This window comes from Rana temporaria, chromosome 13, assembly GCF_905171775.1.
Source record: "Rana temporaria chromosome 13, aRanTem1.1, whole genome shotgun sequence".
Lineage (NCBI taxonomy): Eukaryota > Metazoa > Chordata > Amphibia > Anura > Ranidae > Rana > Rana temporaria.
The window spans coordinates 78040320-78055856 of record NC_053501.1 but is presented as its reverse complement, the minus strand read 5'-3'; the positions used below and the strand labels follow the sequence as shown (position 1 = coordinate 78055856).

The 15537-nt window shown below is 43.4% G+C and overlaps 1 protein-coding gene across 1 annotated transcript; it reads left to right on the top strand.

Moving 5' to 3' along the window:
* The first annotated feature begins 248 nt into the window (after positions 1–248).
* Positions 249–5020, top strand: LOC120920063. The gene is made up of 3 exons (XM_040331976.1): positions 249–855; positions 4653–4760; positions 4974–5020. The coding sequence occupies exons 1-3, from the start codon at positions 249–251 to the stop codon at positions 5018–5020; spliced, it is 762 nt and encodes a 253-aa protein (XP_040187910.1).
* The last annotated feature ends 10517 nt before the right edge of the window (positions 5021–15537 follow it).

Below are 15537 nucleotides of genomic sequence, written 5' to 3'. Positions count from 1 at the left end.
GCAGGACACAAAAAGCTAGACTGTCCATTGAATCCACCCAGGCAGTCATAGTTATGGAGACAGCCAGAAAGGGGGAACCCCCACACATCCATGCCTGCGGCCCACTGCGTTGAGGAGGAAGAACATTGGGGCGTCCTGCACGAGGCAGATCCAATACAAGCAGCTGACCAGGACAACAGGCAGCAACACAGGCAGACTGTCTGGGTCAATGGAAAGGTAGCCAATGGCTACGTGATACTGGGGCCACCATGACCCTGCTACAGAATAAACTCATCCCAGAGAGCCAGCACACCGGAGACACTGTAGCCGCAAGAGTAGCGGGAGGCACTGTCTTCCGGTTACCCGTCGCCCGGGTTCACCTGGATTGGGGGGTTGGTTCGGGACATGTGAATGTGGGGGTGATGAAGGATTTGCCAGCAGATGTACTACTGGGGAATAATTTGGCCCCCCTTGTTTCTGATTACGCCTCGATGTGCCCCACTGAAGCCCACACAGTGACTACCTTTGTCCAGACCCGTGCTGCTGGAACTAACCCGCTTGCTGCTGAGACTCGGGTAAGACTATCTCCCCCGACAGGTACCGTAGATCAGGCACAATATCACAGTCTAAAATGGGAATGTGACAAGTTGGCCAGTGAGAAATCGGAGATGCAACGACACTACGTCATGTATTATGAGATGTCCCGTGGCTTGAACATTGAAATGCACAAACAGGCTGAAATTGTCAAAAGGTTAAATGGAATTTGTGCCCAGGTTGTGCCTTATCTCTCCCAAGAGCACCAGCAACATGTTTTGGGAGCCATTGAGAGAGCAAAGCAAGTGACTGTTCCAGAACTGAATTCAATTATTCACCTTCACCATCAGCTACCGACCTGGTAAGCAAGATGGCAATGCTGATGGGTTATCCCGGCAAACAGACGTCATCCCGGCCTCCTAGTTCCGGACATCCCCAAGTTGACCCGAAAAAGATCAAGCCGGGTCTGCCAGAGTGTCCCACAAAGAGGGAGCCATGTAACGGAAGTCCCTTTCTGGGCATAGGGTGACTGAGAACTGAAATCTCGGATTACACCTCTGAGAATTCATGCTCTATCTCCTCTCTAGACTTCACTCGATTATCCTTCAAAAAATGTACCAGTCTACTTCTGCCCCATCATTTTAGGTTAGTGAAACCTTGATCATTTAGGCCCGGCACAAATGCTGGGTTTCCCAGGATTGGGATCATCGGGCTCAGGTGAGTCGATATCTTAGTTTTTTTAAATGTCTTTTTAAAGGGATCGAAGAGTGGCACCCACCGTTGGATGTCGCTTTACTACCTGTGGTATCGTTGAATCCATGAGCCAGACTAAGCCCTCCAAGGGTATCTTGGATGCTGCCTGTTCCATATGTATCCATGGCTTGTCTTTTTGAGCCACGCACCAATCCAGTACCCTTGTTAGGTGTAGTGCCGCATGGTAACCGACTGGGTCTGGAAATCCCACCCCACCTTTTTCTTTTGGTAGAGCCAAAATGTCCCTACGTACTTGTAACAGAATGACCCATGACATCCAGAGACTTTTGAAGGATGAGGGGTACTCCTGTGCCAGCGTCACTAATGACTCTTGGGTCTAGGGTCATTCTGTGCCCCTTTTGGGCATAGGGTGACTGAGAAATATTAATTATAAATTACATGAGATGGGACATTAAATGATAATTCATATTGCAGGATATCTTGAGATATTACAGGTGGTTATTCTGACCCCACCAGGTCAGTGGAGTGTTTTCATGCTTTTGAGATGTTAATTGGGGCTGCTCCTAGACATTCCATTGTCCATTGTGTGATGATAACTAAGTCTGAAGGGTCAGATGTCTCCTTTCAGGGGTAGGGAATTAGCATGTCAATTATGTTTAGTAAAGGAATGTGACTTGTCAAGCTGTAGTAATTACCTCCTCTAATTGCGGAGACGGGACGTCTGGGGGTGACTAATGATTAGCTCAACTGGATGTCATTATCTAAAAGAATGTGAGTGAAGCCCCATTGTGTGATGTGTGGATGGAGAGTTCTTTGTCCCTTTGATTACTGTAACATATTTGTACTGTATATAAGAAAGCTAAAATGCCATTAAAAGTGTTCACACATTTTGAAACCAGAGAGCTAGAGCTTGTCAGTCTCGGTTATTCTGGGAAATGGGATGGATCGTGCCTGTCGGATTGTGGAGTGTCGGATAAGCTGACGTGGGCGATGGAATGGGAATATCGTAAACGGTGGTGACTGTTACAGTACTCTTGCTGGTTTTCTGGCCCATATAAACCTAGCAAACCTTGCTCAGGTCCCTTAGGAACTCTAAAGGGATCCTGATAGGTATGGTCTGTAGTAGGTATAGCAATCTCGGCATTACGTTCATTTTTATAATGTTAATTCTGCCAAACCAAGTAAAAACTTCCTTTTCCCATCTCTGTAGATCTAATTTAATCTGTCGTGCTAAAGGGGCAAAATTAAGTTTGAATATTCTATTTAATTTGTTTGGTATTTTGGTCCCAAGGTATCATATATGTGAGTATGTCCATCTAAATGCAAAGAAGGTCGATAACTGATGTTGCATTGATTGATTTATTGTAATTTACCTTAAAGTTGGACAGACCCCCATACTTGTGTATCTCAGTAATGAAGGGACAATACTGGAGAGGTTATGAAAAACAAAAGGTCATCTGCATATGCGGCAAGTTTATGTTCCTTCTTTTTTTAATGCCATAGCATTAAAATCTGATATCTGGATTAGCCCTTATTGATCTTAAAAAGGTTTCCAGCGTCAGGATAAAAATGATAGGCGATAATGGTCATCCCTGTCGTGTTCCATTGCATATGGAAAAAGGTTCTGACAGTATGTCATTTACCTTGACTCTAGCTTTGGGGAGGGAATATAGACTCATGAACCAGTTTTGCATTCCCTTCCTCAGTCCTATATGTTGCATAGTAGCTCTCAGGTCCAGTCTACCCTATCAAAAGCTTTTTCTGCATCTGTGGATATATGCACTAGGGGTTTTTGATGATATTGAGAAAAATGTATAGCACTTATGACCCGTTGTGTATTTTCTCTACCTTCTCTCTCAGGGGTGAATCCCACTTGATCAGGATGTATTAAGGAGGGGATTTACGGCAATAATCTGTTGGAAAGTATTTTTGTGAGATTCTTTAAATCCACATTTAGCAATGAAATTGGGTGATAACTTGGGATGGATCTTCCCCTCCTTAGGTATTACTGTTATATGAGCCATCAATGTTTCTATGGGCATCCTATGTCCTTCTTGTATCGAATTAAAAGCCGCCAAAAATTTTGGCGCCATTTTTTTTAGAAAAAGTCTTATAATATTGCAGGGTGAACCCATCCGGGCCGGGGGCCTTGCCTATTTCTTGCGATTTGAGGGCAACTGCGAATTCTTCTGCAGTAATTGGGCCATCTATGTCCTCTGCTCCCTCATCCGGCAATCTCTGCATTCCCGACGCCCCTATGTACTCATTAGCCCCATCCCCTCCATTCCTTTGTAGGTCCTCTATCTGATATAGGCTTGCATAGTAGTCTCTGAATGCCTTAGTGATTTCCTGTGACAAGCTAACTAAGACGTCTCCCTGAGTTTTAATACGATCAATATGATTTTGTGCCCTCGTCTCTCTGAGCGCATTAGCTAGCATCCTGCTCGGTTAGTTTCCGTATTCATAGAAAGCTTGTTTACACCGAGTTGTGGCTTTAGCTTTATCCATTAATAGCAAATTTAATTCCACGCCTAAACAAGGTAATTCCTCCTCTGTCTGTAATGCCTGCGATTTCTTATGTACCACTTTGAGTCTGCGGATCTCCCCGAGCATAGCAGGATCCGTGCACCTCCCCCCATGCATCCCCCCCCATCTCTATCTTTGTCTTATATTCTTGCCCCATTCTATACCCTATATTAAATCATAAATATATTATATTATATTACCATGCCCCTTTCTCCATCCCCACCCATAAGGATGGGCCCCTGACATTTGGTGGGTTGGAGGGGAGAAGGGAAAAAAAAAAGAAGAAAACATCCATCCCTGTTCTCCTCTTTGTACTACTATGACCTATAAATATATATATATATACTTATTACAAAATATCCCCATGATATATACATCCCCCACAAAATCACAAAACAAAATGAAAATCACTTCCCACAAAAAATAATTCCGCTTCCAGCTCAACTTCATCTAAAAACACGTTCAAATAAATTCTTTCTTCTTCATGCCTTACTTCTTTTTTTTTGTTTTTAAACACTAGATGTATATGGAAAATACTGTAGCTCCTGCATTTTAATAAGCGACCAATAGCAATACTCAGGAGGTCTTTTCACTACTTCTCCGCTAGTGTCCCCAGTATTTGTTGTTGGGGGGTGTAGTCCATTCGCACTGACATTTCAGTACAATTAGGGATCTCTATGGCATCTACCCCCAGGAACTTAAAAAATTCAGGAAGCTCCTCCGGTGCCCGTAGGTTGAAACTTCGTCCCCCCTTTTTCACAAATACTACTAATGGATGCCCCCATCTATATGTAGCTCCGCTAGCGAGTATATAGGCCAAAAGAGGTTTTAACATGCGACGCCTGATTTTTGTTTGTCTAGATAAATCAGGGTATATTTGTATCCCACTCCCTTCATAGGTCAGCGGACCCGATTGCCATGCAGCTCTGAGAATATCCTCTTTAATCCTGTAAAAGTGTATCCTACAGAGCACATCTTGTGGTTTAATCTGAGTGTGACTTATTATGGTAGGTACCTTATGTACTCAATCCAGTTCAATCAGAGTATCTGGGGGGTTCTTTAGTAATTGATTTAAAATGCCCATCACTGTGTCTTAGTGTGGGCCCCTCAATGTTTTCTGGAATCCCTTTAATCCGAATATTTCTCCTGCTCCTATTCTCGGTTTCCTCTGCCTGTAACATACTTAATTGCTGATTTTGTATGTATACCCTTTCTTCCAGAAGTTTCAAATGTGGGTCCATTACACTCTGCTTTGTCTCCAATTTAAGCAGTCTATCATCCACCGCCACTACTCTGGCGCGTATCTCCTCTCTTATTGCACCCCTTACTTCTGCCATTAATTTCTGAATGTCCTCTCTAGTAGGTTAATGCCTGTATGAGCTGAAAGAGCTGTCTTATATCTGGCTCTCCCTTCTGCTCCTGTGTCTGAGTGTTGTAAACATTGGTCAGGCATACCTGTATTTGTTGGCCTATGGTCTTAGAGGTGCATTGCTGTGCGTCTCCATAAGTCACTGCTTGTAGCTCAGTGGTGGTTGCTGCTTTTGCTTCCATTGCTCTGTGTAGCTGAACCTTCTGTGGTGCTGGGATGGCCGGGGCCGATGCCGGCGTGAATTCTGATGGAGCCTTCTGTGTCAGACTACTTCCACAGCCTCCTTCCCCACGCTGTGTGAGGTCCTGCCTTCCGGCCAAATAGTGAGTGGGGTACGGATGGATGGGAGTGTATGGCACTCCTGTACTCTTCCCCTGGCTCGGCATGGGCCGTTTGGGTTTTTCTGCTGTAGGGATTTCGTGCCTGTCTCCAACGGCCTCCTGGAGGGTACACATGCTACCTCCTAGCTCTCTCCTGGAGCCTGCTCACTCCATCGTGCAGCAGCCACTCCCCCGGGAAATGGAAGTCTCCTCTGCTGCCTGTTCACATAGGCCTCAGTGACCTAAAGCATGGGTCTTCAAACTTAGGCCCTCCAGTTGTTCAGTAACTACAATTCCCATCATGCCTTGACATGTCTGTGAATGTCAGTGTGTTACAATGCCTCATGGGATGTGTAGTTCTACAACAGCTGGAGGGCCGTAGTTTGAGGATCCCTGACCTAAAGGATAGTATTACTTTGCATAATTGGTATTACTAAGTAGAAGTCTTTGGATTGCACAATCACATTTCATACTAGTGATGTATTATTTCTAACAAGTTACCTTTATGACGTACAGTCTTATGTTATGCTTTTCTATGTGCCACTTTTGCCTCAGTAAACAAATCTAAATCGTTTCACCTGCATTATGTAAGTTCATTATTTTTGGAGATAGTTGGTAAAAATGGCAGGGTGTCAGAGGTGTCAGAGGACTTGCAGAGTCGGGGCAACCAGTGGGGTACAGTTTCTACCAGCGTCCTTCACGAGGGTAGCGCTACATATTTAATATATTCACTTGGCTTTATATGTTTTTACAATATAAGGAAAAAAAAGACCAACATTTTGAAAAAAATGCAAACGTCAGACTGATGGCTATAGTTTAGGTTAACGCTAATGACAATGAATAATTATACTCAACGCTGCTCGTGTAAACAAAACACTAATGTGATATCTGATACTAGAATGCCTGCATTCAATAGCATAACATTACTTAGCAATGTAATATAAAGTGCTCAGTGCAATTAAAGTGCAAACAAATAAAGTGCAATCATATAAAGTCCATCCAGTATGAAGTGCTGAGCTTGTGCAAACTGTGTGGTTTAGTGTGGTTGTCAGGTGGTTCTCCGTGCCCCTCTCCTGGATCCCCACTCACCAGAAAAAAATCTTTAAATACGCCTGTTTGTTATGTTAGGGTGATATCTCCCATCAATGATCAGTGTTGCCGGATGTGGATATAATATAGGAATGACTCCTTTCTTCCACCGGTATATACATTGTTTTTGGAATATCCTAGATCCAAATCTTAGTAATCACCTTCCCAGCTTTCACGATGATCGGATATGAATTTAAAACATATGGCAATGAAGGGAAAAAGAGTATATAGTGTAATACTGTTTCTAAAATTCTAACATTTTACACTTACATCAAAACTTTGAAAATGTGCAGAAAAACGCCACCTTGGCGTGCAAACAACTGTCACAAGGTCTCCTCAGCTTGATGCATTTTGCCCCTCCCACTGGGCATCATCAGAAGCTAGAGGCACTTGTGACTGGTTGTCTTATATGCATTAAATCCCGCCTACTTCACCCAGTACCCCCTAATACTCTAATAATACTCTCATTGATTGAGTAATAATTTCACCACTTCCGGTTTCTGCTGGAACCGGAAGTTCCATTACCGGAAGTGCTAAACCGCTATATTGATACTCCCTCTATACATATAATAGTCATCAAATCATTTCCTGTTAACACAGGAAACGATCGGGTAGCCAGTCTTAGTGCTCACAGTGAGACTCTAAACTCTGGGTTAATGCTAAAATAATTGCCTGCAAATAGAGAAATAGAGAATTTGGGGGAAGGTGCAAGTAAACACAAAATATGTTATAAAATATTTGAATATTTATTGTACATCATTAAAAATTTATATAATAAAATTAATGGGTTCCAACAAACACATATATCACATTTCATGTGACAATTAATGCTTCCACTCGGCATGTTTCACCAAATTTGTTACACTTCTTCAGCTTCTTCAGGAGTACATGCATCAATCTAAAAAGCAGTAGAAATGTCTTTAGAAATTTTATACAAATTTTACATGATCAATCTTTTTTTAACAATATATACACAATTATTTAATTATTTTATACAAAAATCAATTATAAACAAAATAAATTTACTATAGCGCTGCATGCTAATTAGTGCTAATTACAGCTAATAAGGGCTAATCGTGGTAATTAGCGCTAAAACGATATTCACTACAGTGCTGATGCAAAAAATACTCTCAAAAACAAATTTACTATAGCCCCCTGAAAACAAATTAGCACCCAAACCATGACTCTTGTTAAGACCACGACTATTGCACATGAAAATAATGTTTAGAGCATGATATATTTGCCTAAATTGTACTGTAATATGCAGTATATTGTTTAACCACCTCACATCCCGTATACAGTAATATCTTGGTTTGCGAGCATAATTCGTTCCAGAAGCATGCTTGTAATCCAAAGCACTCAAAGCAAGCATTTTCCCATAGGAAATAATGGAAATTCAGATAATTCGTTTAACAACCATTTATTCATATAAAAATACCAAAATATGAGCAAAATCTCAAAATAATACTGTACAGTGCTGTAGTAGGAGTAGTGTACTTTACCTTTTGTATTAAAAAAAATTAATAAGAATAATCGCAGTTTTATTGTAAAAGAAAAAAATAATTACACTCACAATGTTAAGTAGTCTGGAGCTCATCCATGTAAACCCGCTCTGTATATTACAGTAAAGCCACAACAGTGGCGGCCCATCCATAGGGAGCGCCCAGGTGCCACCCCCCAAGCTTTTGACAAAAAAAGATGGTCACTTTAAGAGTGTCCGGGCGCAGACACACGGCAGTCTATGGGAAGCTTCCCAGCTTGCAATCAGCTGATTGCAAGCTGGGAAGCTGATTTTAACATGTTTAGGGTGTGTGCAGTAGGGATGAGCCCGATGTTCGAGTCAAACCCTTTAAAAGTCTATGGGAGAAATCAAAAGTGCTAATTTTAAAGGCTTGTATGCATGGTATTCTCATAAAAAGTGTTTGGGGACCTGGGTCCTGCCCCAGGGGACATGTATCAATGCAAAAAAAAGTTTTAAAAACTAAAGTTTTTTCGGGAGCAGTGATTTTAGTAATGCTTAAAGTGAAACAATAAAAATGAAATATTCCTTAAAATGTTTAGTAGCTGGGGGGTATCGATAGTATGCCTGTAAAGTGGCGAATTTTTCCTTGTTTAGAACAGTCCCTGCACAAAATTACATTTCTAAAGGAAAAAAATAATTCAAAACTACTCGCGGCTATAATGAATTGTCGGGTCCCAGCAATACAGATAAAAGTCATTGACAAAAACAGCATGGGTCCCCCCAGTCCATTACCAGGCCCTTTGGGTCTGGTATGAATATTAAATAAATACAAATTAACTTTAAATAAAAAAAAAAGTGTAGGGGTCCCCCCAAATTTCATACCAGACCCTTCAGGACTGGTATATATGTTGTTTTTTATTAAAATAAATGTGAGTGTAATAGAGGAAGCTGGGTTGGTGAGGCTTATTCCATTTAACACCTGGTACTGCACTATTGGAGGCACTTTATATTTTTGCATATCGGTCTGGAGTTGCTGGTAATCATCACAGCGGCAAACTTTAAAGGATAAGTACACAAGATGCAAAGCATGTTTGATCCCTGCAGGACCTTGGTGGGAACCATTAAAGACCAGTGTGAAGCTTTTTTCCTGATGGGAAATATCATTAGCTGTGAGCGAGTTTGACCCTTTCAGGGTCTAGGAAGGAGGTGAGCAGCCATTGCTCCTGGTGAAGGGAGCACTTGTGACAGATTGTTGGTTTATCTGAGAAGCACTTTCTTTTTTCACAGTAGAATTGGAAGCACGTTTTGTTTCAATCATCTATTTTTTTTTTTACATCTTTTTTTTATACTTTTTTTTCCAATAGTTTTTATTCAAGTTTTTTCGCAATACAGAGTAAGGACCGTGGCATTGTTATTTAGCAGTGTACAGTTTTCTTAGTCAATAAAACATACATTTCAAGCAAGGATAGTTTACCATCTACTGTTGAGGCAGGGTAACAGTTTTCTAGTATAGTCCTTTTCTTATCTTTTTTTTTTACAGTCCTTTTCTTATCTTATCTTTCTTATCTATAGTCTTGATTATGAAATCAAATAGCAAGTTATGCAGTGAGCCATCCATCTTAAGCTTCACACTATATCCTGCATCCTTATATTAACTCAATTGTGGGGGCTCTAGGGTAAGCCCCCCAAGCCAGGAGATGCAAGTCGCCCCATCAGGTAGTCGGGAAACCCCGAATCCCTGGAGGGACATAGTCCGGGCCCGGCAACACCAAGGTCTCAGAGGAAGAGAAAAGAATAGAGAAAAAAAAGGGAGGGGAAGGGCAAACAGAGAAAAAGAATAAAAAAGGGAGGGAGGAGAATCAGAGGGTTTAGGAGACGGGGAGGGGAGGGAGGACTCCACACTCTTCTTCGCACCAACCAGGGAAATCCCTAGTCAGTGATCATCTGGGGATCATTTGTCAAGTATCTGATCCATGGGTCCCATATTCTATTGAACTGCTTCATTTTATCCTGGACAATTGCCGTCAGTCGTTCGTTTAACATGATCCAAGAAAGTTTATGTTTAAGTTGGTTAAATGGTATGACTGCCGACTTCCAGTTCCTAGCTATTGTGATTTTGGCCGATATGAATATCTACCTTGCAGCCCAGGAGTGCGTGTTTTGGGGACTTGGTCAGGTTAGTCTGGGTGAGGGTATAAATGAAATCTCCGTACTGTGGGGCATTGCCACCATATATGGTATACCGTCCCTTCCTGACCACAGCCCCGAAAACACTTAGAAGCTCCGGGGACAAAAGCTGCCAGTCTAGTCGGCACTAAATACCACCGCATTAGCACTTGTAATTCGCTTCTATAATTGAGATGTTAATCAATGATCTGGAAGCTGCTATAGTCATCGAGTGCCATTCCGCTAGTTCCAGGGTTTTCTGGAAATCTAATTCCCATTGACTCATATAAGTCAGTTTACCCGAGACATAGGTCAAAATGGTATATATTGCAGATATGTGACCTCGAAGTTTGTCAAATTGTCGACACATATTTTCCTTAGGTGTCATAGTTGCAAGGTCTCCTTTGCATGATAGAATTTGCATATAGTGGTATATTTGAGTATAAGTAAAGAATTCCGAATCCGGTAGTTGGTACTTTTCTATCAGCAATCTTTTGGATAGCATGCCCTTATGGTCACAGAGGTCTGCAATACGTAGGAGGCCTTTGTTGGACCACCATTTAAAAGCAGAGGGGGTGAGGCCCGGGGTAAAATCCCCATTTCACAAAAGGGGAGCCAATGGGTTATGGGGCGATTTAAACTTCTGAGTCCTCGACAATCTATCCCAAATATCTAGGGACAAGGAGAATGAGGGGCATAGAATCATTGTATCAACAAAGGCCTGGGGAATGCCAAGGAAAAAACCAAGCCTACTTATGGGGATAGAGGGCATCCCTGTCAAGTTCCACTACAAATATTAAGAGATCAGAAAGAATATTCCTTAAGCATCAATGATGCCGTTGATGTATCGTACAGCGTTCGAAGGACAGACAAAAAGCATTCCCCAAATCCGTAGCGGGACAAAACATTGAACAGAGTGTCTGGGCGCAGACACACGGCAGTCTATGGGAAGCTTCCCAGCTTGCAATCAGCTGATTGCAAGCTGGGAAGCTGATTTTAACGTGTTTAGGGCGTGTGCAGTAGGGATGAGCCCGATGTTCGAGTCAAACCCTTTAAAAGTCTATGGGAGAAATCAAAAGTGCTAATTTTAAGAGCTTATATGCATGGTATTCTCATAAAAAGTGTTTGGGGACCTGGGTCCTGCCCCAGGAGACATGTATCAATGCAAAAAAAGTTTTAAAAACTAAAGTTTTTTCGGGAGCAGTGATTTTAATAATGCTTAAAGTGAAACAATAAAAATGAAATATTCCTTAAAATGTTTAGTAGCTGGGGGGGTATCTATAGTATGCCTGTAAAGTTGCGCATTTTCCATGTTTAGAACAGTCCCTGCACAAAATTACATTTCTAAAGGAAAAAAATAATTCAAAACTACTCGCGGCTATAATGAATTGTCGGGTCCCAGCAATACAGATAAAAGTCATTGAAAAAAACAGCATGGGTCCCCCCAGTCCATTACCAGGCCCTTTCGGTCTGGTATGAATATTAAATAAATACAAATGAACTTTAAATAAAAAAAAAAGGCGTAGGGGTCCCCCCAAATTCCATACCAGGCCCTTCAGGACTGGTATATATGTTGTTTTTTATTATAATAAATGTGAGTGTAATAGAGGAAAAAAGCAAGGAGAGAGGCGCCTCTGGGTGTAGTAGATTAAAACAATTTAATTATAAATTGTGTGTACCCACATCTAACCAACCACAGACTTTGATCGGTTTATATTAACCATCATTCTTTGACTTTGACTCATCCCCCTTGTTCCCATATCAATATGTGCTGTTCTGACACCTGAGAATTTGTGTATCCTTTGCGCATTATTTACTTGTTTCTCTGCAGTGTAATAAAGGAAGCTGGGTTGGTGAGGCTTATTCCATTTAACACCTGGTACTGCACTATTGGAGGCACTTTATATTTTTGCATATCGGTCTGGAGTTGCTGGTAATCATCACAGCGGCAAACTTTAACCCTCCTGGCGGTATCCCCGAGCGTGACTCGGGGTTGATTTTTTCTACCAAAATCGGTAAAACCCCGAGTCACGCTCGGGGTAGATATGCAGAGCCTGCAGCGTGCGCTGGCTTACCTTCTCCTGGATCCAGCGATGTCACCACGCTGTGTGAGCGAGCGGGACCTCGCTCGATTCACACAGCATCCTCCTGTGCCGCCGATCTCCGTTCCCTGCGACGTTACGACGCACGGGAGCGGAGATCGGCGCCAAATTCAAAAAAGTAAACAAACACTATACATACAGTATACTGTAATCTTATAGATTACAGTACTGTATGTAAAAAAAACACACCCCCCTTGTCCCTAGTGGTCTGCCCAATGCCCTACATGTCATTTTATATAATAAAAACCTTTCTTTCTGCCTGAAAACTGTAGATTGTCCATAGCAACCAAAAGTGTCTTTTTATGTCAAAATGGTTTTAGATCAGCTAGAAAACAGCGATAATAAATTATAATCACTTGCAGAATTGTGCGATATCGATTTGCGGGGAAATTCGTCATAAAAAAAAAAAATAATGACAGCGACAATTCTGCAACTGAGCAAATTTCAGTGATTTTGAGTTGATTACATTATTGAATAATTTAAATTTTTATTATATTATTACTTGCTATAATTATTTATAATTATTTATTATATTATAATTTAAAATTTTGTTTTTAAAAAAATGTCATACCCGGGATTCCTATTAGATTCTTGTTTGGTCAGATTTAAGTGAGTTATTCCTAAAAATCACAGGCCTACAGTATAAAACACCAAATTTCCTTGCAAATAATTGTACCGCTTTCAGCATGTTTTTTCAGAAAGAATCATACCACCAGGGAGGTTAAAGGAGAAGTACACAAGATGCAAAGCATGTTTGATCCCTGCAGGACCTTGGTGGGAACCATTAAAGACCAGTGTGAAGCCTTTTTCCTGATGGGAAATATCATTAGCTGTGAGCGAGTTTGACCCTTTCAGGGTCTAGGAAGGAGGTGAGCAGCCATTGCTCCTGGTGAAGGGAGCACTTGTGACAGATTGTTGGTTTATCTGAGAAGCACTTTCTTTTTTCACAGTAGAATTGGAAGCACGTTTTGTTTCAATCATCTAATTTTTTTTTACATCTTTTTTATACTTTTTTTCCAATAGTTTTTATTCAAGTTTTTCGTAATACAGAGTAAGGACCGTGGCATTGTTATTTAGCAGTGTACAGTTTTCTTAGTCAATAAAACATACATTTCAAGCAAGGATAGTGTCATGGTCTTACCTCTTTGCAGGCTTCTCATCACTGACATGTGCTAGCAGCCATCTTGCTTCATGGGGTTCTTGTAACCTGTCACACCCTGCGGCTCCTCCTTTCCACTGGGAGGAGCTGGCTGCTCAGCATATATATAGGACTGCAGCTGCAGCATTTCCTCGCTTGGGCCTCTTGTCTGACACCCCTTCTGTGATCGTGCTGCCTGCTCCTGGTCACCGACCCGGCTACGGACGTTCCTTCTGGTTCCTGATCCCCGGCTTCGTTTCACCCCATCTTTGGCTACAGACTCCGGCTTGGCTGACTCTCATCCCTGGCGATCGACCCTGGCACCGTTCGACGACTCTTCTGGCTGTTTCAGCCGTCAGTGTGGACTTTGATCTTGCTGTTTGGCTTCCAATAAAATCTTCTTATTCATTTATCTGTTTTGTACGTCTGATTCATGCTTCCCTGACATTAGGCCCAAGCCATGAATCCTGACGGTACAGGGCCATCCTCACTACCCATGCTGGTTGCCAGACTTGATCAGCAGGATCACCTGCTGGGTCAGTTCGCTCAGGCGTTGCAAACCCTGCTTGCACGCACTGCTCATCTCGCTCCTGCTAGGCCGGATGTCGCTCCTCTTACCGCTTCCACTGCCGCTCCGGTTGTTGCGCCAGAGTCTACCCCGACACCCGTTGTTGCGCCTGAGGTGTCTCGGGGTATGACCGGTTCTGCCCCCCTCCCACATCGCTTTGGGGGTGAGCCAACTCAGTGCCGAGGCTTCCTTAACCAAGTGGGCATTTATTTTGAGTTGCTGCCACATGCTTTTCCTACTGAGAGATCGAAAGGTGGGCTTCCTGATCTCGCTGCTCTCGGACAAGGCCTTGGCCTGGGCAAGTCCTTTATGGGAGAACAACAATCCGGTGGTTGCCGAGTTTTCCGGTTTTGTTGCTTCTCTTCGGAGGGCTTTCGATGTGCCGGCTCGCTCTGCCTCTGCTGCGAAGCTCCTCATGTCCATCAGACAGGGTTCACGATTGGTAGCCGAATACGCCATTGAGTTTCGTACCCTGGCAGCAGAGGTGGGCTGGAATAATGAGGCCCTGGTAGCTGCCTTCTCCCATGGTCTCTCTGACACCTTGAAAGATGAGATTGCGGCTAAAGACCTACCCGAGGAGCTCGAGGCTCTCATTTCTTTCCTGATATTGATTGACACCAGACTCAGGGAGAGACCTTCCTTTAAGGAGAGCCTGCGGAGGCCTTCCAACAGATTGGCGCCTACTTTTGCTGTCCCACCCGTGCCTCCCTCTCCTCCCACACCTCCTGGTGTTGACGTGCCTGGGGGTGAGCCCATGCAGCTGGGGTTTGCTCGCCTGTCTGAGGGGGAGAGGGCACTTCAGAGACGTGAGGGTCGTTGCATGTACTGCGGCCTCAGTGGGCATTTTCGGTTGTCATGTCCGAACCGTCCAGGAAACGCTCCCACCTGAGATCCTGTCGGGGACAGATCTTGGGTGGAGTTTCTTCGTCCCCGGTTTTCCATGCTTATAAACCACTGCTCACCGTTGTCCTCTCCTGGCCCGGGGGCTCGGTGACGGCCCAGGCGTTGGTGGACTCTGGTGCTGGTGGTCTTTTCATCGACAGTAGATTTGCTGTCGCAAACTCCATTCCTCTGCAGGCTTGAGTTTCTCCGCTGGTGCTTGAGGCGATTGACGGCAGACCCCTTCAGCCGCCGCAGGTGACTCATGAGACCCTTCCATTGGAGATAGCCATTGGAGCCGTTCATAGGGAATCGGTCTGTCTTCAGGTCATTTCGTCTCCTCACTACTCGGTGGTCTTGGGGTACCCCTGGCTCCAGAGGCATAATCCGACTTTCGATTGGAGATCGGCTGAGATCCTCTCGTGGTCCCCACAGTGTGGGGCTAGTTGCATCCATGGGCCTGTCAAGGTGTTGTGTGCCTCCTCGGACTCTGTGTTGCCCTCTGAGTACAGGGAGTATCTGGATGTATTCGGTAAGGTGCGCGCTGGTGCCCTGCCTCCGCACCGCTCATACGATTGTGCCATAGATTTACAACCTGGTGCCTTTCCTCCTCGTGGCAGGGTATATACACTGTCAGTTGCTGAGAATGAGGCCATAGAGGAGTACGTGAGGGAGGCGCTTTCCCAGGGGG